The sequence below is a fragment of the Rhinopithecus bieti genome, unplaced genomic scaffold (assembly GCF_001698545.2).
Source record: "Rhinopithecus bieti isolate Rb0 unplaced genomic scaffold, ASM169854v2 scaffold_76, whole genome shotgun sequence".
NCBI lineage: Eukaryota > Metazoa > Chordata > Mammalia > Primates > Cercopithecidae > Rhinopithecus > Rhinopithecus bieti.
Genome location: NW_016803343.1, coordinates 3,339,814 through 3,365,301, shown reverse-complemented (window position 1 = coordinate 3,365,301; position 25,488 = coordinate 3,339,814). Strand labels below are relative to the sequence as shown.

The window sequence follows — 25,488 nt, the reverse complement described above, 5'->3', positions numbered from 1 at the left end:
TTTTTGAGACAGAGTCTCACTGTGTCACCCAGGCTGGAGTCCAGTGGCGTGATCTCAGCTCACTGCAACCTCCGTCTCTCAGGTTCAAGTGATTCTCCTGCCTTAGCCTCCCGAATGGCTGGCATAACAGGTGCGCACCACCACAACTGGTACGATGGGATCTCACCATGTTGGCCAGGCTGGTCTCGAACTCTTGACCTCAAGTGATCCACCCGCTTGGCCTCCCAAAGTTCTAGGATTACAGGTATAAGCCACCACGCCCAGCCTTGTTTGGAAGTTTTATTTTTCACCATGGTGTAAAATTCAAAAAATAAAAAAGGATATACAGAAAAAAATTTAAAAAGCCCCTTCCTGGGTCTATCATCAGCCACCCAGTTATATACCTTCCCCTAGAGGTAAACAACATTATCAGGTTCTCAGGTAGCACTCACTACAAGGTTTTACAAAAGGGAAGATCTATCTGATAGTGGGGTATAGGATGGAATCTAAAGAAAATTCTTTAGAAATCAATTGCCATCATCAGCATAAGAGTTCAGGAGAACATTAAGTAATGGACTGACAATACGATGGGTGGGAAGACTATGTGAGATAGGTTCCTGGGTGATAGTTTCATTTTTCTATGAAGATTAACAGTCTTGAGAAAATGTTTAAGGAAAGCAAGAACCATAAACACTGTTTCATGTTATTGTATTTTGAATTAAAAATCTGCTTTATCAACAGGTAAGTTATTTTATCTTAAACTCCTTTAAGAAAAAGAATAAGATATTCGGCCAGGCGTGGTAGCTCACACCTGATTAATCCCAGCATTTTGGGAGGCTGAGGCGGCTGGATTACCTGAGGGGCAGGAGTTCAAGACCAGGCTGGCTAACATGGTGAAACCCCTCTCTACTAAAATAGAAAATTAGTCAGGCATGGTTGTGGATGCTGTAATCCCAGCTACTCGGGAGGCTAAGGCAGGAGAAGCCCTTGAACCTGGGAGGCAGAGGTTGCAGTGAGCTGATATCGCCCACTGCACTTCAGCCTGGGCAATAAGAGTGAAACTGTCTCAAAAAAAAAAAAAGAAAGAAAGAAAAGAAAAGATGAAGACATTATGTCAGTTGTCAATTGTATACTTTTATGTATCCTTCCTAAGAGACACATGTTCTATATTATTGTGGTCAAGTATCCCAATTAGAGCAACAATTGAGGCTTCTTCTACTTTACAATTTTAGTGTCTGCTGGGAGAAGAGAATAAATGTGCAACTTCTATTAAAAAACAGAAGTTTCTTGGTTTAGCCATTTCCCATTAAGATTAACCAAATCAAAGGAACAAGTAAATCACTGTGGCAGCAGACACACCTGCTATTGCTAGATAATGGAAAAAGCACAGGCTGCACTGTAGCCTTATACACATAGTGAATGACAGTGATGAGCAATCTCTGTAACTGCAGGCCAGGTGGCAGCCATGCGTGTGCCCGTGCACCTGCAGACCGTCAGCTTGCACATTCAAGTACACGCCTTTTTGTGATGGGGTCGAGGGAGTAAAAGATGTATTCAATACAAATAACTTTGTTTGGTGTAATTTCCGTTATTTGCGAATTTATGTATTAAGTACCTATAGCAATAACCAATAACTTGCACATAGAAGGTGTTGAATAAATATTTGCTTATTAACTGAAATCTCAAGATTAATACACAGGAAAAATGCTCTGAGCATATTTAAAAAACACAGAATGTCTGCAATGTCCCGCTGCAAAGAAAAGGAATCCTCTTCTAAACAGTTGTCCTGGATTCCAAATTAAAAATGTTTTAACTTTTAAAGAGTCAATATTCTTAGTGAAAGCAACATGTTCGTTCATCTGAGATGCATTTTCTGCAAATGCTTCATGAATATACTCTTTTTAAACAAAGAAAATGCAAATGATAGTTCTTTTATTTTTTATTTTTTCATTTTTTATTTTATTTTATTTGTTACTTTTTTATTTTTTTATTTTATTTTATTTTTGATAGTTCTTAATGAAAATAATTCTGCGACAGTTTAAAAATGATAGGTAATGACAGGTACAAACCTGGAATCGTATCCCCAGTGCATAGCATAGATTTTAGCTAGGTGGCCCCTCAGTGTACGTCTTGTTCGCATTTGTATTCGACCCACGGAGTCCATATTTGATGTAATCTTTTGAAAGCAACAAAAATGTTATTCTTTACCTTAGTCATGGTTCATGAGATAACTTGAACTAGAAACAGTGAGGAGTGAAAAAAACAAACATAAAGTATATTTATAGTAATTGAAGGTAATTTAATAGATATAATTCCACAGAGCTGGTATGGGATCAGTATGTTCATGAAAATTATGATTAGTTTAAAATAATCCTATGTGCTATTATAAATAATATATATAAATATATAATAAGAATGCCTTCTGCAGACTGTTAACTAAAATAGATATACCTCTATGCTTTAGTAAAAAACCAGCCACAAATAAAATCTAGTAGCAAATGATCACAGTAAACATTTGTAATTTTAACTGTAAGAAAGCCAATTTTATATTTGTAAAGCACATAAAATACTTCCTTAATAATAATTATCAACATTAATTAAACATGAAGCCTTCCAAAGATTTTTAAAATATTAGTTTTCTTAACCCCGCTTACTATCATTCCCAACCTACGAGTTTTCACAAGGAAAAAAACCACTTAATTCGGGTATACCAAAAGAATCAGAAACTATTTAAAAAGAAGCATAAACTATATGAATCTATATATACATGTATATGTACATAAATATATATAATTTTTTTTTTTTGGAGACAGAGTCTTACTCTGTGTCCTAGGCTGGAATGCAGTGATGTGATCTTAGCTCATTGTAAAATCTGCCTACCAGGTTCAAGCGATTATCCTGCCTCAGCCTACCAAGTAGCTGGGATTACAGGCAGGCACCACCAGGCCCAGCTAATTTTTTTTTTTCTAGTAGAGACAGGGTTTCACCATGTTGGACAGGCTGGCCTCAAACTCCTGACCCCAAGTGATCCTCCCACCTCAGCCTCCCAAAGTACTGGGATTACAGGCATGAGCCACCGTGCTTGGCCTTGAATCTATATATATACACACATATATGTGTGTGTGTATACATATGCATACATATATATATATATGTACATATATATATATAATTTTTTTTTTTCTTTGAGACGGCGTCTCACTCTGTCGCCCAGGCTGGAGTGCAATGGTGTAATCTTGGCTCACTGCAACCTCTGCCTCCCGGGTTCAAGTAATTCTCCTGCCTCAACCTCCCGACTAGCTGGGATTATGCCCAGATAACTTTTTGTATTTTTAGTAGAGATGAGGTTTCACCATGTTGGTATAGCTGGTATATTTTTATAGCATTTATTTTCCATAGACGTCTATTTTAACAATATATTTTTAAAAGCACTCGCACTGTATAGCATTTGGCAAATTACAAAGTGCTTTTACACAGAGATTTCATTTAACTTTTATCAATTAAGTACTAATACAAGGACCTGATTGTCATTTGCCTCAATGTCAAATTATTTTATGAGTTACCAAAATGAAATAAAGAAAAACAAAACTTTACCTGAACAAGCGTTGCATCATTACATGCTTTCCGAGCATCCTGAAGTAAAGAAAGATGATTATAATGCATTTAGAAACCTGTGGAATGACTACAGTGATACTTTTATTGAAAATGTAGATTTGATAATTTACTTTTCACTATACCACATAATCTTTAAAAAATTTTTTAATATAAAAACCATATAACGTAAATTGAACCATTTTAACCATTTTAAGGCATATAATCCAGTGGTTTTTAGTTTCACAATGTTGTGTAACCATCAACACTAATTACAGAACATTTACATCACCCCAAAAAAGAAACCCCATATCTCCTAATTCCTTTTTCTCTCACAGCCCTTAACAATCACTAATTTACTTTATTTCTCTATGGATTTGCCTCTTCTGAACAAAATCTGAGAGATGTCAATAAAAATTTGAGAGACTTCAAATTTTTATACAAACTGAAAAGGATTATCAAAAGGAAGATGGTGAAGCAGAAATTAACAAAAAATTAAAGACTGCAAAGACATATTTAATAGACAAAAAAAGTTTTAAACCAAACTTAATCAGTTTTTTCAAATTTATCAGTTAACAAATTCAGAGGATTTATACACACAGAAAAATAAGAAATGCAATTAAATCCTTTCTGCTAGACTGAAACTTTTTTCCACAAAGGTTATAGTAGTATCCTCTTCAGTTTTGTTTTTTCCTATACAGTGTTTAAGTACTTGCATACTCCTGGGCAAGGAGAAGGCACACAATGTTTGCTGAATAAATGTCTCAAATGGACAACTTGTTCCAGTCAGCCAAGGGACAAATGCCTGCTTCAACTCACAGCAAACACTGGATGGCGGACATGATCTTTCTGGCTGCCCTTTCAACCTATTTATAACCACTTAGAATATTTCTAAGTAAGGGTGTTCCCAAGCAGTGGCACAAAACATATGATTTGATTTTTTCATTCTTAGCCAAAATGTGGGTTTAAAGACCTCATCTGGTAAGGAATAATGTAGCCCACTTTCCTATAATGAAGAGTTTCCAGAAATGACAGTGATGGGCCTGGACCATGTTCCAAAAATGGTAGAGTTGAAGACCAAATTCTTAAAAAAGGTTCTTTGACTTCAAGCTTTATGAAAATGAACTATCATTGTTTAGACTATCTTTTTAAACTTAGTTAGCTGTTAAAAAAACTTGGTTGAACACTATGTGTCAGGCACTATTCTAGGCAGCAACAGACATCAAAAATCTCTGCCCTCATTGGGCTTACATTAATATTAGTAACACTATTTAAAAACTGCAAATGGAAATTATTGAATTACAGTGAAAATCGGTAACAAAAATTAAAATATCATGTTGGAATACAAGAATTCTACAAATATGTTAGCAGCAGTTATGTGCAAAATTACATTATGCAAAGATTCTATTTACACTGAGAACTCTCTCTTATGAACACTATTATCCATTATAAAACAGAATATAAGGCCAGGCATGATGGCTCATGCCTATAATCCCAGCACTTTGGGAGGCTGAGGGGGAAGCACTGCTTGAGCCCAGGAGTTTTAGACAAGCCTGGGCAAACAGTGAGACCCTGTCTCTGAAAAAAAAAAAAGAAAGGAAAACAAAACAAACAAACAAAAAAACAGAATATAAAGTATTCCCAATTAAAGGCTGAATTCATACCATCCAGCACCACAAGAATTACAAAATCTGTTAAGATCTTTGTGCAAAAGAAAGATGATACATACTTTTTTCCAAATCAAAGACATAACAATTACACAAGATAACAAAATGTTTTCTCTATTTGCATTTTTTAAAATTTAAAACAAATAATCTACTACAATACATAGTAAATATATATTATACCATGTATTTACACCATAGTAAGGTAAAAATATAGATTATATTTCTGGATGGGAGGAGGAAGAAAGGAAAGATTTTTTTTTTTTTTTTTTTTTGAGACGGAGTCTCACTTTGTTGCCCAGGCTGGAGTGCAGGGGCGTGATCTCAGCTCACTGCAAGCTCTGCCTCCCAAGTTTATGCCATTCTCCTGCCTCAGTCTCCAGAGTAGCTGGGACTACAGGCGCCTGCCACCACTCCTGGCTAATTTTTTTTTTTTTGTATTTTTAGTAGAGACGGGGTTTCACCGTGTTAGCCAGGATGGTTTCGATCTCCTGCCCTCATGATCCACCCACCTCGGCCTCCCAAAGTGCTGGGATTACAGGTGTGAGCACCGCGCCCGGCCGGAAAGATTTTTAAATATAGTGTGACAATTAAACTAAGAAAAGCATGTAGTATTTTACATACATGTGGCTACTTGAAATCATGGGAGGAGATGATTTGGTGAGCACCTGCACCCACAACATTGTGCTTGGGATGCTAGTGAGATATGAAGATGATTAAGACACAAAATTATCCATCTAGGTACAAATAGTAGGGGCAAATGTGCACAAGGAACTACAACACAAGGCAGACCGTGATCAGCTCTATAACAGAAGTCCAACATGCTGCACGAGTAAAAATCTGCCACTTGCTGGCAGTAGACTAAGTCCTCTATGTGTTATTTCACTTAATCCTCTGCAGAAACATATAAAGTGGGGTACTGGTACTTTTGCTTCACAGCAAAGATGCTGATCATCAATGAAGTTAAGAAACTTGGCCAGACACGAGAGCTCACACCTGTAATCCCAACACTTTGGGAGGCCGAGGCAGGCAGATCACAAGGTCAAGAGATCGAGACCACCCTGGCCAACATGGTGAAACCCTGTCTCTACTAAAAATACAAAATTAGTTGGGCATGGTGATGTGCGCCTGTAGACCCAGCTGCTCGGGAGGCTGAGGCAGGAGTATCGCTTGAACCTGGGAGGCAGAGGTTGCAGTGAACCGAGATCGCACCACTGCACTCCAGCCCGGGTGACAGAGTGAGACTCCATCTCAATTAAAAAAAAAAAAAATGATAAATCCAAGTGGAGGGCTCTTGGAAGATTAGGACTCAACAGAATTTCCAAAGAGCAAAATTGGCTCAGAGGTAGTATAACTCTAGGCCACGGGAACAATTTGATAAAAGGTAACAGATGAGAAAGAGTAATGCCTGTTCAGGGAACCAGACTAGCGTGGCTACAGCACAGGCCGCAGGAAAGGACATTAGTAACTAAGATTGGGAGAACCCACTTTAAGTTCTAGCAAAACACACCTGGTCTGAATCCTGGATCTGTTACCTTGGCAATTTATTTAATCTCACTGAGCCTCAGCTTCCTGAACTATTCAATGAAGTAACACCATCGACTTCACAGAGTTGGTGTGAGGATGGGCATGTGGCCACGTGGTTTAGCCAATCAGCTGCTCCTGTTCAGCATTGGAGTAAGTGACACAAAGTAGAGAAGGCAGAAATTCCTTCTAGTGGGTGCAGTAACATCGAATTCAGAGATGGGCCTGCGAAGCCTTCTGTGAGTATCCCAGGCAAAACAAATCTCTCCTTTGTTCTGAAATTTGTTCAGATACCTGTTTCAACTCATTCAGATACCTAAGGTTTCAACTCATAATTCTTACTCACATCGAAATAATTAACTTTCTTGAATTCCTGGCAGTATGTCTGTCTGGTTATGACTTCACTCAGAATCAACACTTTTCTGGTGAATGTTCTTCATTCATCCCTGTTTTTCCTAATCCTTTCTTCTCTTTTCTTGTATCATTTTTGTAGAGATTTGATTTTATTTTTGGAGATAGGGTCTTGCTCTTTTGTCCAGTTAGAATGCAGTGGTGTGTTCATGGTTCACTGCAGCCTCAAACTCCTGGACTCAAGCAATCCTCCCGCCTCCGCCTCCCGAGCAGCTGGGACTACAGGCACAAACCATCACACCCGGCTGATGTTTTTCTGTTTGTTTGTTTTTGTAGAGACGAGTCTCCCTATGTTGCCCAGGCTGGTCTTGAAGTCCTGGTATCAAGCAAACCTCCCACCTCAGCCTTCCAAAGTGCTGGGATTACAGGCGTGAGCCACTGCACCCAGCCTACTCTTCACTTTTAAATTAGATAAATTCTTCAGAAACAGCTATTGCGAGAGGTTCAAACTGGGAAAAGCCGCAGCTGTGTTCCAAGTTATGAGATTCTCCCTGTTTACCCTTGTACGTTGCTTTAGCCTTTACTTTTCTCTGGGAAAAGGAGGAGGCAGCTGCCAGGCTACTCACAACTCAAAGCCTCTTTCCTCCACCCTGCTTCCCGCCAGGCTTCCTACAAGATGGCATGTCTATATCCTTTCATTTTTAGCTCTGCCTTCCTTGATATTTCTCAGTGCTAATGAAGCCCAAGGAAGCATCTGTTCCCATTGTTCCAAAGAAGGGACCGTGGTGCTGTCTCTTAGTGCTCCCCACGCAGACGCCTCCTCTCAGAGCATCTCCATGTGCTGCTGCTTCACTGCATTTGGCTACTCCTCCCCATCCTATTATGCTTTGAAGATCTAGTGTCTTTTAATTTTGTTAAAGATGGAGTTTGTAGTTGTTTCTTATCCTTACTGTTTTGAGTTGATTCCAAGAGTAAAAGGTGTCAGACATGTTTTGATTCTGCCACTAATAGTTTTGTTTTGTTTTTCTGAGACAGAGTCTCGCTCTGTCACCCAGGCTGGAGTGCAGTGGCACGAGCTCAGCTCATTGCAACCTCCGTCTCCAGGGATCAAGCCATTCTCCTGCCTCAGCCTCCCGAGTAGCTGGGATTATAGGTGCATGCCACCACACCCGGCTAATTTTTCTATTTTTAGTAGAGACGGAGTTTCACCATGTTGGCCAGGCTGGTCTTGAACTCCTGACTTTAGGTGATCCACCTGCTTCAGCCTCCCAAAGTGCTGGGATTATAGGCATGAGCCACTGTGCCCAGCCTAATGATTTTCTGCAATCTAATGTACAGATTAATATTTTCCTAGTATATTACATTGTGACACTATCTACATTATTGTTTTGTACCAAAAATCTATGATTCTAGCCATGTAAATCAAGAGAGAATTATGTCTGTCTTTCATAGAGGCCATTCTTCTACATAGGTACTTGTTCACAATGAATTTTGAAGAGTTCTTTCGAGACATGATAAACACAAATAGACCTTCGTTCTTACTTCACATGTGAGAGAAAAAAGACCATTTCTAGCCTTCGAAATCATTTAATATAGACTGATAAATAGGCAAATTTTGTAGATTCCTGTAAATAAGTGTTAACATTTCAAAATGAAACGGTTTTACCTGAATCTGATTCCGCAGTTGTTCTGCTTCTTGCCTCAACTGTTCCAGTTCACTCATTTTTTCAATTTGTTTACCTCAGGAGCTAATGAGTGAAAACAGCTGTTAAAAAACAGAGAACAAGAGAAAGCTTCAGTTCTGTATTTACATCTTCATCTAGTTTTACAACACTGACATATAACTTCTTTTTGGACCTTCTGAAATTCAACGGAGGTAGTCAATTATTGAGGAAATTTAAAGATGCTTAGTAAATACAGATTGAGGTTATTCACTGAAGGGTTTTATACAAGAACATAATCAGACGATGGAGGAGAAATTGCAAGTTGTAGTATTCAAGGCTGAATTATGGGGAATTGGCACCAGAATGGAGTCTAGTGAGAAATATTTTACAATAGTTCAGAGGACACCAAGAGACTTCCCCACTTGGATGTCTGGATTGGCACCTCAAAGAGTACCTCAAAACTGAACCCCACCCACCCCCAAGCCTTCCCCATCTCAGGAAATGGCAAGTCCATCCTTACTTACAATAGTTTAAGCTAAAAATCTGGGAGCAGTCCTATTTTAATCATACCCTCCTCATCGAATCCATTTGCAAATCATGTCAGTTATTCCTTAAAAAATTATCCAGGTTCTAATTCTGATTTCCTCCACTTCTCTACTGTCTGGGTCCACACCACCATGATCATCTCTCTCACCTGGTCTCCTTTCTACTGCCCTCGACCACTCTCTGGTCTAATTAGAGCAACTAGAGATCCTCTGAAAATACAAGTCACTTTAAATCCTCCAAAGGTTTTCCACTCCACTAAACTCTATTTTGACCCACAGAGCCCTGTATCATTACACACACACACACACATCCTCTGACCTCATCTACCACTCTCACACTCACTCTCTTCCAGTTGTTCAAAGACCTCTCTGATGTTCCTTGAACACGCTAAGCAGGCCCCAGCCTCAGTGTCTTTGCATTTGCTCCTGCCTCTGCTTGGATAGATCTTGTCCCTGATATTTTAATCCCTTGCTCCCTTATATCTGCTCAAATGTGATCTTCTCAGCAGGACCTTTGCTGATAGCACACATGCACCCAAACATGCTCCTCTTACCCTGTCTTGTTTTTCACTATAAGACTCAACACCATTAGCAAGTATTTACTTATTTGTGATCTCTTTCCTTCTGATAAGATGTAAAGGACCAGGCGTGGTGGCTCACGCCTGTAATCCCATCACTTTGGGAGGCCGAGGTGGGTGGATCACTTGAGGCCAGGAATTCAAGACCAGCCTGGGCAACATGGTGAAACCTCGACTCTACCAAAAATACAAAAATTAGCCAGGTGTGATGGCACATGACTGTAATCCCAGTTACTCAGGAAGCTGAGGCACAAGAATTGCTTGAACCTGGGAGGTGGAGGCTGTGGTGAGCTGAGATCACACCACTGCACTCCAGCCTGGGTGACAGAGCGAGACTCTGTCTTTAAAAAAAAAAAGAGAGATGTAAAGTTCCTTGAGGCGGGGTCTCTGCTTTATTCTTTGTTGTATCCCCATCACTTAAGATACTTTGGTCTCCAGTAAATAAAGCAACCTGAAATAGCTTAACAAATAAAGGAATATTCATTCTAAGGATTTAGGATGAATCAGAGAACCAAAAGACAGGAATATTACTACCTCAAAAAGACACTAGAGGCTAGAAACTGGGAGTATTCTTTCTCTACCTGTCCTGGTCTCTTTTCTCTTATCTTCCTTGGTTTTTTTTCTTTCTACAGAATGACTTTTTCTGCTCCCCTAAGTACAAAACCCAAGCTTATGTCTTTTTAGATCAAGATTATAGCCCAAAATGACTGTCCTAAGTTCAAATTCCTATAAAAGATTGATTCCCATCATGAGAGAGAATTTGTTTTTGGCGTCTATCCTACAATCACATCAACTATGGTAGAAATATCTGTTTATTATGTTCAGACAAAAAAAGAAAAAGAAAAAGAAACCAGCATCTATTTATTCTTTCAGAATTCACTTTGTATTTATTTTGTCCAATTAAAAAATAAATGTATTGGGATTGATTGGAATGGCATTAAGGTATAAAACAGTTCCAGAAGAACTAAAATCATTCTAATATTCCATTTCCAATTTAATATTGTGGCATATTTCTCTGTTTATCCAAATTTTCTATCTTTTATTTATGAGTCCTAACCATTCCCTGATAAAGTTTGCTTGTTTAACAATTTAGTATGCATCTCAGAGAGGGCCCGACTGGACAGATTACAGCCGGTCTGGAATACCATTCTGCTGAACTGAAGACAAGCAGCATGCAGGCTCTTTAAAGTCACAACCTTAGCTGCCCTTGCTGACCATTCCTGAGATATCCCTGGCCCAAAAGTCCTAGAACTCTAATTGATTTTGATAGCTCTTTATTTTTAGGGTTCCAAAAAATTTGGGGTAAGCAGAACTAGTTTACATCCCTCCTACTAAGTTGCTAACATACTAGAAAGAACTATCAACGGGCCTCGGAACTTTTTGAAAATTTGCAGCTATTATTATTGTTGTTGTTATTATTTGTAGGGATGAGGTTCTAGCTATATTGCCCAGGCTGGTCCTGAACTCCTGGTTTCAAGCGACCCTCCTACCCCAGCCTCCCAAAGCACCAGGACTACAGGCACGAGCCGCTGAGCCCAGCCTGGGTCTCAGAACTTTTAAGCATATTAAAAATTATCTGTTACCCATCCCACTGCTGTCCTTCCCAAAGCCACACACACATACCAGTAACCTTCTAAAGCAGGAGCTACCTGTAGTAAGAGTTACTTGGGATAGACTATGATCTGTACCAAACAAATGAGAATTTCCAGGCTGAGTGCCCCTAAGGATGGAGGTACCATGAATAGAAATGGGAAACAAAAAGCAGTTCCCTCACTGCCATCACTCTGTGGATGGGGCACCGATGGGATGACGGGAGAGGCAATCTGTCACAGACCCTGGCCCTTCCTGCACATTCTGGCTGGGAATGCCAACAATACAAGTCCCTAGTGGCTGTTACTTGGGCCATCTCTCAGGATTGTTTCGCAACATGCAACCTCAAGGAATAAGACAATGTCTCCTCAGGAGACGAAGAGCAGAATGACTTCTATTTACTGTAAAAGGGGTAAAACCCCCAAGCTCAGTGTCTCTAGGCTGTGATGCAAATCCAATGCATGTGCAGCATCCATCTGGGCCTACCTGTGTCACCCTGTGGGCACTGGGGAACATAGGCAATCAACACAAAGCAGGATCACACCATGCTACTCCCCGTGAATAATAAAATCTTTTGTGTCTGACCAAGGAGTCTCATGAAACAGTAACAGACTCATTTATTCACTTGTAAGTAGGTAAAGATCCCAGGCCCTTTGCAGTCATGGATATGTTCACAAGAAAAAAGATGAGGGGGTCCAATGTGGAAAATAGTGAGTTTGTGGCTCATCCCTTCTTAACCAGGCTTCATCCAGTACTTCATCAGGCATTCTAGATCCAGCACTTCAAGCCTTTTCACAGTACCCCAGACTGCCTGCCCTTCCATCTTGTCACACTCAACAGCAAAAGCAAAACCCTGGATGAAATCAGCTACCTACTTTCTTTCAGCGAGCACTCAAGTGGCCGAACATTGATTGAGAAAGTCAAACAATGGGGCATATCAGTTCTACTACAAATTCACATCACCAATCTCAACTGGGCCCTCAAAACTACCTGGCAACCCTACACAGCTTTGTATGCACTGCTTCCACTTTTGCTATCAAATACTTAAATTCATTTGCAATCTTTTCAAAATTTTGACCTTCTCACAAGCCCTCTTGCAGCAGATAACCTTGTCATCTATATCATAAAGTAGAAGCCATCAGACATGAACTTTTTCAATTTTCCACTACTATACAAAGCTATAGATACATAACTGACTCATCATATTCCTCATCTTCCTTCTTTGTGTGTGTGAATGAGACAGACAGACAGACAGACACAGACACAGACAGACAAGGTCTCACTCTGCTGCCCAGGCTGGAGTGCAGTGGTGGTGAACTGCAACCTCAACCTCCCAGGCTCAAGCAATCCTCCAGCCTCAGCCTCCCAAGTAGGTGGGCCCACAGGCGGGAATCACCACGCCCAGCTGATTTTCTTTTTCGATAGAGACAGGGTTGCCATGTTACCCAGGCTTGTCTCAAACTCCTGGGCTCAAGTGATCCCCCCACCTCGGCTTTCCAAAGTGCTGGGATTATAGGTATAAGTCACTGTACCTAGTCCTTCCTTTAAACTATAATAGAATAGCTGACTTCTCTCCTGTTTGGGCCAATTCCTCCACTGGCGATTTATTTATTATTCATTCATTTATTGATTCATTCTGAGACAGGGTGTCACTCTGTCAACCAGGGTGGAGTGCAGCGGCACAATCATAGCTCACTGTAACCTCAAACTCCTGAGATCACCCAATTCTTCCACCTCAGCCTCCTCCAGTAGCTGGGACTACAGGCATGCATTATCACGACTGGCTAATTTTTTTTTTTTTTTTTTTGAGATGTGGTGTATTGCTATGTTGCCCAGGCTGGGCTTGAACTCCTGGCCTCAATTGGTCCTCCCACTTTGGCTTCCCAAAGTGCTAAAATTATAGGCATGAGCCACCATGCCCAGCCCCTCCACCAGTGATTTAAACTCTCACCTTTTAAGTAATCTTATACTTCCAGTATATTCAATCTCTTACATTTTTTTCTTTTTAGTCTTTTTATTAATAAAATTTTTTTTTTTTTTTTTTTTTTTTTTTTTTGAGGCCCCAGCCCCCCAAGTGGCTGGGATTACAGGCGCCCGCCCCCTCGCCTGGCTAGTTTTTTTTTTTTTTTTTTGTATTTTTTAGTAGAGACAGGGTTTCACCATGTTCGCCACGATGGTCTCGATCTCCTGACCTCGTGATCCGCCCATCTCGGCCTCCCAAAGTGCTGGGATTACAGGCTTGAGCCACCGCGCCCGGCCTTATTAATAAAATTTTCTAACACAAAGACTGAACAACTCTAATATTCATCACATAGATTTAAAAAATATTAACTTTTTTTGCTGTATTTGCTTTATCTTTTGTTTTTGCTGAAGTATTTTAAAGTCAATTACAGACATCAAGACATTTTAGCCCTAAATACTTCACTATACATCTCTAAAAATATCTACCAAACCACAATACCATTATCATAACTACCAAAATTAACAGAAATTATTTAATATCTAAAACCCAGGAGATTTTCAAATTTCCCCAACTCTTTGACCAATGTCTTTTTACATCTGATTTGTGCAAACCCAGATCCAATTAAGAACTACATAATACATTTAGTTATGTCTCTTGTTCCACCATCTAGAAGAATCCATCTCTTGCCCACTCTTTTGCACTTTCTGACATTCACTTATTAGAGAGACTAAATCATCAGCCGGGTGCAGGTGCTCACACCTGTAATCCCAGCAGTTTGAGAGGCCAAGGTGGGTGGGTCACTTGAGGCCAGGAGTTCGAGACCAGCCTGATCAATATGGCGAAACCCCGTCTCTACTAAAAATATAAAAAATTTAGCCAGGCATCGTGGCATGTGTCTGTAATCCTAGCTGCTTGGGAAACTGAGGCAGGAGAATCACTTGAACCCAGGAGGCAGAGGCTGCAGTGAGCCGAGATTGCACCACTACACTCCAGCCTGGTGAAGAGTGAGACTCTGTCTCAATTAAAAAAAAAAAAAAAAAGACTAAATCACTTGTCCTATAGGATGTAACCCATTCTGTTTACTTCCCATGGTACTGTTTAACTTGTTTATCTTCTATACTGATTGCTTGTAAACTGGAAGGGTGTTAGATCTACTGGCTAGATTATATTTAGGTTCAATATATTTGGCAAGAATCCTTCCAGGTAATGCTGTGGACTTCATACTAAAGCACATCAGGATGAACTTAATGTTTCTTTGTGCCACTGTCAGTGAAGCTAAGATTCCTCAGTGTGTTCAGCTGTTAACAGCTTAATTTGTCCACTATACAGTTATAATCCCTCACTCTCATCCATCAGACAATCTACGAGGGAACCTTTCACTTTCAATTGGGTCTTTTCCATCAGCAGTTAAACACGCCCAAGTCTCTCCCTTAAAAGAAAAGAAAAGAAAAAAGAAAAAATTCCTTGACTCCACATTGCACCACCACTTACAGTCCTTTTTCCTTCCCTTCATCAAAGACTTTTAAAGAGAACTGCCTACACATGACCCCACTTTCTCACATGAAATTGTGAGTTCTCAAACCTCATGTCCAGCAGGCTCCAGCTATGTTTGGGCAGGCATGATGGAGAGGGAGCGTAGTTATAAGGCAAGGGGCTGTCTGAGAAATGTTGCTAAGCTGCAAAATCAGAACCCTTGTGATGCCTGTGCCAGACAACCGCAACCTTTCTTCGGATGTCTGAAAAGAAATGTCAAAGCTGCCCTTTTTTCCCCTTTCCTTTCTGCTGCTAAAAGGAGGAACTAACTTTTCACTCTTTAAAAAAAACACAACTGATTCATTTTGTCACTTGGGAGGGAGAACATTCTGATTACACAGATTTTTTTGGTGATCTTTTCTTCTCAGCCAACAACTGTTGGATTCCTGAGAATACCAATAAAGCATGAATCTAGCATAGACCAATAGATTATAAACTACTCTCAGACAAGCCTAAAGGCTGATGAGGGTAAAACGAGGCCATAGGATGCCCCAGGTGAAGCCTAATATGGCAGGTCCTAGTAAATACGTTTTGAAGGTAAGGATCCAAAGTGGCCAAACTGTGTATTGAAATGTGCGTACATAATATGACTATAAAATTTTTTAATTCTTGGAAACAATACTATTACATCAGGTATAGTTTAGTAAGTAGCTCCCTCAGGCTGTTTATCTAAAGCATGGGTAAATTCAGGGAAGGGAATCTCTCTAGCGACACACTTTGACAGTAGAAAAGAAAGTCGTCTAACCACTTGCCCTCCTGCAGTTCCTTTACATCCACAGTTTAATAAGAAACAGAAATCAGGGAAGTGGCAAAAGGATGTCTAAAGCTTTGTGATGTGAGGAAAAGAAAAATATGGAAAGTGGAGGGAGCGGGGGATTGGCAAGACAGTCACCCACTACCGAAGAAATCCTCCACTGGGTCTTAGCCAGGCAGACTAACTGCAGCATCAATTAATTCAGTGTTCCTTATTTAAAGTTTAAAATAATCAAGATCCCAATCTGAGAAGGGAGTAAACCAAAAAAATAATTTCTGACTGATCAGACTTTTCCTGAATTAATCACAAAAACAGGAAGTGCTTACAGACAGAAAGTTTTTCATCTACACTAGTTACACGCAAAACAGAAAATTGAGTGGGACTTCTCCCAATGACACAGACCTGATAAATGAGCCCCAAAGATGAAGACAAAGAGGCATCAAGCATGTTATTTCAAAAAAAAAAAAAAAAGCTTTCAACATAGGGGAGCAGAATCTCCCCAAAGACTTACTAACAGTTCAATGACCAGCTATACCCTCCAGCCCCACCACACAGACACATCCACTGCTGACGATTTTTATAATTATCCCTACATATGAGAAAACTGGGGAGACGAGAAAAGATCAACTATAAGAGCTAGCAGCTTCCAGCTGGGCATGGTGGTCCATGCTTCTAGTCTCAGCCACTCAAGAGGCTGAGTGGGGGGATCACTTGAGCACAGGAATTTGAAGCTGCAGTGAGCTACAATCACACCACTGCACTCAAATCTGGGAAACAGAAAGAGACCCTGTCTCTAAAGGCCGGGGGGCGGGGGAAGCAAGCAGCTTCAGTTGGGTAAATACAAGGTATCTATGATGAGAACACAGATACCTCAAAAGAACAAAACACCAAAAAAAAAAAAAAGTCACAGACTGAGAAAAGATAGCTGTAAGCTAAAATTCAAATAATGAATTAGCATCTAGATCTTTAAAAGTAATTACTTCAAATGAATCATTAAAAAGACTAACAATCCAATAGGAAAACGTGCAAAAATATGAACTGGCAAACCACAGCAGGAAAAGCTGCAGATGACCACATACAAATGAAAAGACACTCAACCTCAGGAATCAGGGAAATGCAAATTAAAATAAGATAGAATTTCATGCCTATTAGATTAAAAACATTTTATATCTCAACCAAGGGTTGGCAAGTTTGTAGAAATGGGACAAATTCCATGGGGCAACTCTTGGGGAAGCAATTTGGCAACATCTAACAAAGGTGACGACACATACATCTTTCAACCTGACAATTCAGTTCTGCTTCTGGATATATAAGCCTTAAGGAATCTAAAGTACACGTGCACAGGATTTAACAGTGTTCATACAGCACTACTTATAATAACAATAAACTGGAACACCAATGCCCACTGACAGGAGAATGGATCACTGTAGTGTTTTCACAGTAAATTATTATACAGCAATGAAAACAAATGAACTACAGTTACATGCAACATAGATGAATCTTTAAAATAATATTGGGAGAAAAAAAGCAAATTCCAGGAGACACATACTGGCATCATACCCCTTTTACAAAACTCAAAAAACAACTACAACTAAATGATACATTGCTTAAGAATGCACACAATGGGCCAGGCGCAGTGGTTCCACACCTGTAATCCCAGCACTTTGGGAAGTCGAGGTGGGAAGATCGCTTGAGGCCAGGAGTTTGAGACCAACCTGGCCAATGTGGTGAAACCCTGTCTCTACTAAAAATACAAAAATGAGCCAGATGTGGTGGTGTGTGCCTGTAGTTCCAGATACTTGGGAGGCTGAGGCATGAGAATCGCTTGAACCTGTGAGGCAGAGGTTGCAGTGAGCCGAGATCACACCATTCCACTCCAGCCTGTGCAACAGAGCAAGACTCTTGTTAAAGAATGAAAGAAAGAAGGAAAGAAGAAGGAAGGAAGGAAGGAAGGAAGGAAGGAAGGAGAAAGAAAGCAAGAAAGCAGGGAAGCAAGAGAAAGCAAGAAAGAAAAGAAGGAAAGAAGGAGGGAAGGGAAGGGGAAGGGGAAGGGGAAGGGAAGGGGAAGGGAAGGAGGGAGGGAGGGAGGGAGGGAGGAAGGAAGGAAGGAAGGAAGGAAGGAAGGAAGGAAGGAAGGAAGGAAGGAAGGAAGGAAAAAAGAATGCACACAAGCTGGATGCAGTGGAGTGGTGGACGCCTGTAGTCCCAGCTACTCCAAAGGCCGAGGAAAAGAGGATGGCTTGAACCCAGGAGTTCAAGGCTGCAGTGAACTATGACTGTACCACTGTACTCCAGCCTGGGCAGCAGAATGAGACCCTGTCTCTTAAAAATAAACAAACAAAATAAGCAAGCAAACATAAATATATAAAAGTGAGTGCTATAGGAATCAAAGGTGAGCATATTAATAATTTATCCAACTCTTGCACCTGAAGTCCACTGGGAACAATAAAATAAAAATAAAGAAAAAAGAAAATGAAGCTTAGGCAGGTTAAATAACTTGCTTAAGATTAGAGGCAGAGTTCAGATTTGAATCCAACCATATGACTCTGAAACCCAGGTTGTTTACCACTCTGTCATACGGCCTCTTTTCAAAGGGCATCTTAAGACCTCTTTGCTCAATCTAATGATCCTCCTTTCTTATTGAAACTTTATTCCTGAGGCTTTCATGAACCCATACGTCTCTGATTACCCTTGTACTTAATTATTCCTTCTTTTTACCTTTATGGGTCCTTCTCCTCCATTCATTTAAATATTGATTTATGTGTCCAGGGTTCTATCTTCATCAAGCTAGTTAGGAAACTTCCCTCTTGGGAGGAAGCAAAGCTAAAGAGGAATATGAGATACACACACCATCCCTTTCTTTTACAAAAAAACAAAACAAAACAAACAAAACAAACAAAAAACACAGAAGTGCACAGTGTAATCGTCAACGAATTTCAACCAATAGTGCTTTTTGCTCAAGATCACATTGGAGCTGCTTATTATAATCTTCAAAGCGGCATTAATATCGCTAAGGCAATTTTAAACCAATAATTAAATAGAAATTGTTTCATAAACACAGTGCTCTTATTTTGTCACCGTAACTTCTTGATTAAGCACTGTTTCAACACGAATATTCGATTCATTGAACATTTAAATAACTATCACATAGTGAAAGCGTTGTTGAGCAGAAAGCAGCGTATCAGTTATCTTTTAAGAGTTCAGCTGTACCAGTTACAAATATCAAAAGATACTAATGAGCCATTGTATCCAAGCCAATCTGTTAAATAAAATGGAAAAAATACACTTGCATAATTCAAATGGCCTTCTCATTCCATGTCTTAGAATGTCCACAGAACTTTTACTGAAGCAAGGCATTATGCAGGCTGTACAATTATACTGCTGTGTTAGTGAACACATTTTAATCTGTACAAGACAAGAAAATACAAGTATTTCCTAGCTACTGTTTCATACTGATCATGAAAGCTCATATAAGCCATAAAAATTGTTACTTTAATTTGTACTTAAAAAATGTAAGTACAGGCTTGATGCAGTGGCTTATGCCTATAATCTCAAGCACTTTGGGAGGCCAAGGCAGGCGGATCACCTGAGGTTGGGAGTTCAAGACCAGCCTAACCAACATGGAGAAACCCTGTCTCTACTAAAAATACAAAATTAGCCAGGCACATGCCTATAATCCCAGCTACTCGGGAGGCTGAGGCAGGAGAATCACTTGAATCCAGGAGGCGGAGGTTGCAGTGAGTTGAGATCATGCCATTGCACTCCAGCCTGGGCAATAAGAGTGAAACTCCATCTCAAAATAAAATAAAATAAAATAAAATAAAATAAAATAAAATAAAATAAAATAAAAGTAAGTATCAACTTTTGCTTCTCTAAAAGTCTATTCATAATTTTTAATTTGTTATAAATTTTCTAGTATGCTACTTTTCTTTTTGCAATACAAATTTATTATTTCTTATACTTTATAAAACAATTTTTAAAAACCATAATGAATCAGGTACAATATTTAAAGCTTTTATGTTTTTTCTTTGAACCAAGACATTTTAAAACACACATGCCCACCCACCCCAAGTATTCCATACACAGACATCTCCACGTGGCTTTCTTTCTCAGGAAGTTAGTCAAAACCCTACAGCTGCATGGGACAAGTGGATAAGAGAGGAAAACNCTACTTTTCTTTTGCAATACAAATGTATTATTTCTTATACTTTATAAAACAATTTTAAAACCATAATGAATCAGGTACAATATTTAAAGCTTTTATGTTTTTTCTTTGAACCAAGACATTTTAAAACACACATGCCCACCCACCCCAAGTATTCCATACACAGACATCTCCACGTGGCTTTCTTTCTCAGGAAGTTAGTCAAAACCCTACAGCTGCATGGGACAAGTGGATAAGAGAGGAAAACAGAAGTCGCAGATGCTGAAATTATAGCATACGGGATTAACCTTTTTTTATCTTGTTTTTTGTTTTTGCTACCAAATTACTCATCACATTGAGCATTTTTAAATACCCCTAAAGTAAAATAGTTCAACCTCTTATGAACTGAAGGCAGGCTGTTTTGTGTTCCAGGAAATAAATAAGGCACTCCTCTCCAGTCTATTTCCCTTCACCTAACTGTTATGTCCTGGTAGGGTTTATTCTCTCACCAAATATTTACTGAATGTGCCAGGAACTGGGGCTACATAGGAATAAATCTGAGGCCCAGGTCTCAAGTTGTTTACAGTCTATAAGGGAAGACAGACGTATAAACACATACACACATAGGCCCATAATCCATTACCCTAAACCCTAGGGCCAGATATATTTCAGAATTTGGAAGTTCCCAGGTTTTAGAAAGGTATGTTCATTGTATTGGCATACCACCACAACCAGACCCCAGAGCAGCACCCACAGAGTCAAGAATTAACATTTCTGCAGCAAAATGTAAAGCATGCTCATACGAGGTAGGAAAAAAACAGACTAAGAATCTATAACCCCAGCACTTTGGGAGGCCAAGGTGGGCAGATCACTTGAGGCCAGGAGTTCAAGACCAGCCTGGCCAATATGGTAAAACCCCGTCTCTACTAAAAATACAAAAATCAGCAGGGCATGGTGGCGTGAGTCTGCAGTTCCAGCTACTTGGGAAGCTGAGGCATAAGAATCGCTTGAACCTGGGAGGCGGAGGTTGAAGTAAGCGGAAGATTGCACCACTGCACTCCTGATTGGCAACAGAGCAAGTTTATCTCAAAAAAACAAAAACAGACTAAGCGATAGCTTCACGTTATTACAGTTCAGGTCGCACTGTGCCACCAAATGAGTTTAGGTCATATAAGGTTTTGCCACCAAACGATTTATGAAAAGGAAAAAAAAAAAAACCTGTAGTTTTCAAGAGTATTTGGTGTTTCTAAATTGTTAAGAGACTGACCTGTAATACACATGAGGAGGATCACCTGGCACAAAGGCAAGATAGGCCAGGCACAGTGGCTCATGCCCATAATCCCAGCTCTTTGGGAGGCTGAGGTGGGCAGATCACTTGAGGCCAGGAGTTCAAGACCAGCCCGGCTACATGGCAGGTATCCATCTCTACAAAAAAAAATTTTTTAATCACCCAGGTGTGGTGGCGTTTGCCTGCAATCCCAGTGCTTTGGGAGGTCGAGGTGGGAAGATCATTCGAGCCCTGGAGGTCAAGGCTGCAGTGAGCTACGATTGTGCCACTATACCCTAGCTTGGGCAACAGAGTGAGACCCCATCTCAAAAAAAAAGAGAAAAGGCAGGATTACCCCTGAACTTCAAAAGTACTAACTAGGAGTTAGCCAACCAAGAGATAACATTTACTGGGCATTTATTATGTGTATGTATACAACTCTGTGTAGTAACTCTTTATTTAGTTCTCAAAACAACCTCAGAAGGTAGGTACCAGTATCATTCTCATTCCACAGATAAGGAAACTTTACACATGGAGGTTATGGACCTTAGCCAACTTCACACAACCTAAAGGAGCCAGAGATGACTACTTACAGGGTGACCCCAGAAATTCTTTACTCTAAGCTTCAATTCCTTCATCTGCACAGTGGGGATCTCTACCCCTACGGGATTGTTTTGGGAATTAAATAATACACATTTTTTAATGTCTTTGGAAATTTAAGTCAATTTGGCCCAGCAAGGGAAATACATGAAGAAGCTATAACCATGAACACTACTCAGGCTAATATCTACAGTGATTAATCGATGGATCTAATACTATAGTGCTCTAAACAAAAGTGGAAAAAGAAATAACCAGAAGGAAGTCCTTTCCTGGCCTTCACACCTCAGTTACGTTGCAATTTAACTACTTCTTCCTCTACTGAACTCCTTAAGAAGCACTGGGCAACTGTTGGTAAAGGCTGTGTTTTATTTTCTGGGAGAGGACTAAAACAATCCATGAGCACTGTTTCATTTGCACCAGGACTCTCGTACTGAGGGGTAGAGGAGAGTGGTTTCAAAGCGGGAGAGAGAATAGGAAGAAAACAACTAATCATTTGAAGTGCTTTCTCAAACTACATCCACATCCTGGAAGATTTAAATACTTGCCCCACCGCATCAGCAGCACCTGCCACTGTGGCCCATACCCACCCTAAGGCCTTGACTCTTCAAGTGTGTAAGGGCGGAACCAGGGTTGATAACCACTAATTTAACCAAACAGTTTCAATCTATGGTTCTCACAGTGTGGGGACCAGCAGCATCAGCATCACATAGAAACTTGTTAGAAATGCAAATTCATAAATCCCTTCCCAGGACTACAGACTCAGAAACCCTGAGGGTAGAGCCCAGCAATTTGTGTTTTAGTAAGTCTTCATGGTGAGTCTGAAGCTCTCTAGAGTTTGAGATTCACTGGTCTAAGCTCTTATTTACACAAGCAGTTTAAGATCGTGTGATTGGAGGAAAGTTCAACAATGTGTGTTCATGCATTAATCACTTCCTAAATATCACTAAACTGGCACTTATATAATCTTCCTAATCAGATAAAACATCTAAATACTTAAACATAAAGACATCTGTGAAAGGAAACTAAATCTTGGAACCCCAGACTCACTAAGCCTAAAGGAAAAGTCAAGCTGGGTCATGCAAACCTGCCTCCCATTTTGGTTCCTAAATAAGATGGCTACAAAGATGAAAAGCTACATACCTCCCTCACACTTTGCCCCACAAGGAAATCCTTATGGGCTCCAAGATCTCTACTCTAAAGCAGTTCCGCTGAAGCTTACAATGGCAATGTCAATTGATAGCTTATCTTCACAGGTGTGGGACACAGGACAGGACTCAAATCATCCCTTCGCTCACCTCAGACAAATGTATATCTCATTGCTTCCTCTGCCCTATTTGTCTATGTTGTCTTATGTAAAAATACAGATTTGCTGATCTAAACAAAGGCATGAATGATATTTTCCCCTCCCACTTCCCACATGAAAATTGTGTATTTCCCAACATGCTGCCCTTTCTCCTTTAAATACTGAAGCCCTCAAAATCATCTTCAAAGATAAGCATAGACCTGTCTCCCAGGCACACATCCTTAACTCTGGCAAATAAACCTCACAAAATGATTGAGACTTGTCTCAGTTTTTTTCTTTGATTTACACATTAAAAGGAATATAGATTTTGGCCGGGCGTGGTGGCTCAAGCCTGTAATCCCAGCACTTTGGGAGGCCGAGACGGGCGGATCACGAGGTCAGGAGATCGAGACCATCCTGGCTAACACAGTGAAACCCCGTCTCTACTAAAAATACAAAAAACTAGCCGGGTGCGGTGGCGGGCGCCTGTAGTCCCAGCTACTCAGGAGGCTGAGGCAGGGGAATGGCGTGAACCCGGGAGGCGGAGCTTGCAGTGAGCTGAGATCCGGCCACTGCACTCCAGCCTGGGTGACAGAGTGAGACTCTGCCTCAAAAAAAAAAAAAAAGGAATATAGATTTTAAAAAAATTATTCTCGTTCTTAGTTCATTTGAAAACAAAGCAAAATAATTTCCCGTATCTGAATTGTGATGATTTTGAAATTTTTTTCTGAAGAATGGCTTCAGAAAAGGAGAAGTTCCTATATAAATTGTAATTTTTGCAACGCTCCCAACTTAAAACACTTGTACACAGAAATCATTAACAATTAATTCCTTGACCTATTTCAGGTATTATCTTCTCTTTCCTTGATGGAAACAATGCATCAAACAGAACTGTGATTTTTCAGGGAGCAGCTATACCTCCTTTGGTCTTACTTTAAAGAACCATAAGAATGAAATAAATACCAAGGTCGGGAAGGACAGGCTTAGTTAGGAACCAAGCTGTCTCCTTTTATCTTGAAATATTCATGCTACCTAAAAAAAGAGACACTTGAGCCATTTTTTAAAAAATTAAGGCTTAAAAGAATTAATCTTTGTTAAAGTAGCAAAGAAATGAGAAACCACTCACCAAGAAAAGTGTTTCATGTATTAAAAAGGGACTTAGATTCTGAAACGCCAGCTGACTTTTACATGTTTCATTATTTTTGAAAGAACTTGTGATTACGTTTTCTGAACAAGCACGATGTGATGAGTCGGTACAGGCGCAAACTGACCAAGAAGAAAAACAAGTTCTTTCTCCGTGTATCATAAATGGGTCCATTTGGGGTTAATAATTCGGGCTTACGACATTGAACAGGATATGTCATCAATGCCGAATCTTAACAGGGATGGTAAATTCCATTACCCAGTAAAATTTCATGCATAAAAATAAAAAATGAATAGGAATTTATGGAATTAAAACCTAATGCAGAGTACGTGTCTTAAGTATAGTGTTGATATGTTTCTATTCTTTCAGTGTATTTTTTAAAAATTCCCATATATATCTAGATCTGTAGATATCTAGATCTACAGATCTACAGATCTAGATATGTATCTATAGAGAGGGAGGGAGAAAGACAATAGCAGCTTTAAATGAATACGTTTAAACTCTTCCAGTCAACACTTTGGGAAAGTTTTCGAAAGGATTTTCTTCTGCATTGTTCCTATTATTTTCACCTATACTCCTAAAAGTACATAAGAAATGAGTATTATTCTGTCCTACTGTCAACCTAAATCATCATGTGATTCATTCTTCCACTCAACAAACATGTATTAAATACCTACCCTGTGCTAGGCACAGAAACCCACCCCATCAGAAACATTCATCCATTGGAAAAACAGGTAAGTAACAATACAGTCATGCATCACTTAACGATGGGAATATGCTCTGAGAAACACGTCCTTAGGCAATGTCATCACTGTGCAAATATCAAAGGGTGTCCTTACACAAACCTAGATGGTATTGCCTACTATACACCTAGGCTCTATAGCATATAGCCTATTGCTCCTGGGTTACTAACCTGTGCTGCATACTCAATACTGCAGGCAATTTTAACACCATGGTAAATATTTGTGTATCTAAACACATCTAAACATAGAAAGAACAGTAAAAACATGGTATAGCCAGGCATGGTGGCTCATGCCTGTAATTCCAGCACTTTGGGAGGCCAAGGCAGGTGGACCACCTGAGGTCAGGAGTTTGAGACCAGCCTAGCCAACATGGTGAAACCCTGTCTCTACTAAAAATACAAAAACAAACAAACAAACAAACAAACAAAAATTAGCCAGGCTTGGTGGCCGGCACCTGTAATCCCAGTTACTTGGGAGGCTAAGGCAGGAGAATAGTTTGAACCCAGGAGGCGGAGGTTGCAGTGAGCCGAAATTGCGCTATTGCACTCCAGCCTGAGTGATAGAGACTCCGT

At 39.9% G+C, this 25,488-nt stretch overlaps 1 protein-coding gene across 2 annotated transcripts in view; it reads right to left on the bottom strand.

Annotated features, from left to right (window-relative positions):
- GNB4 (G protein subunit beta 4) overlaps positions 1 to 25,488 on the bottom strand; it is a 60,405-nt gene that overhangs the window by 19,974 nt on the left and 14,943 nt on the right. For both annotated transcript variants that reach the window (XM_017877226.1, XM_017877231.1), the window contains exons 2-4: positions 8,776 to 8,874; positions 3,574 to 3,612; positions 2,049 to 2,155 (exon numbers count right to left, since the gene is read on the bottom strand). In XM_017877226.1, coding sequence (XP_017732715.1) covers positions 2,049 to 2,155; positions 3,574 to 3,612; positions 8,776 to 8,832 — 203 coding nt within the window. In that variant the 5' untranslated portion in view covers positions 8,833 to 8,874. The remainder of the gene's footprint in view (positions 1 to 2,048; positions 2,156 to 3,573; positions 3,613 to 8,775; positions 8,875 to 25,488) is intronic.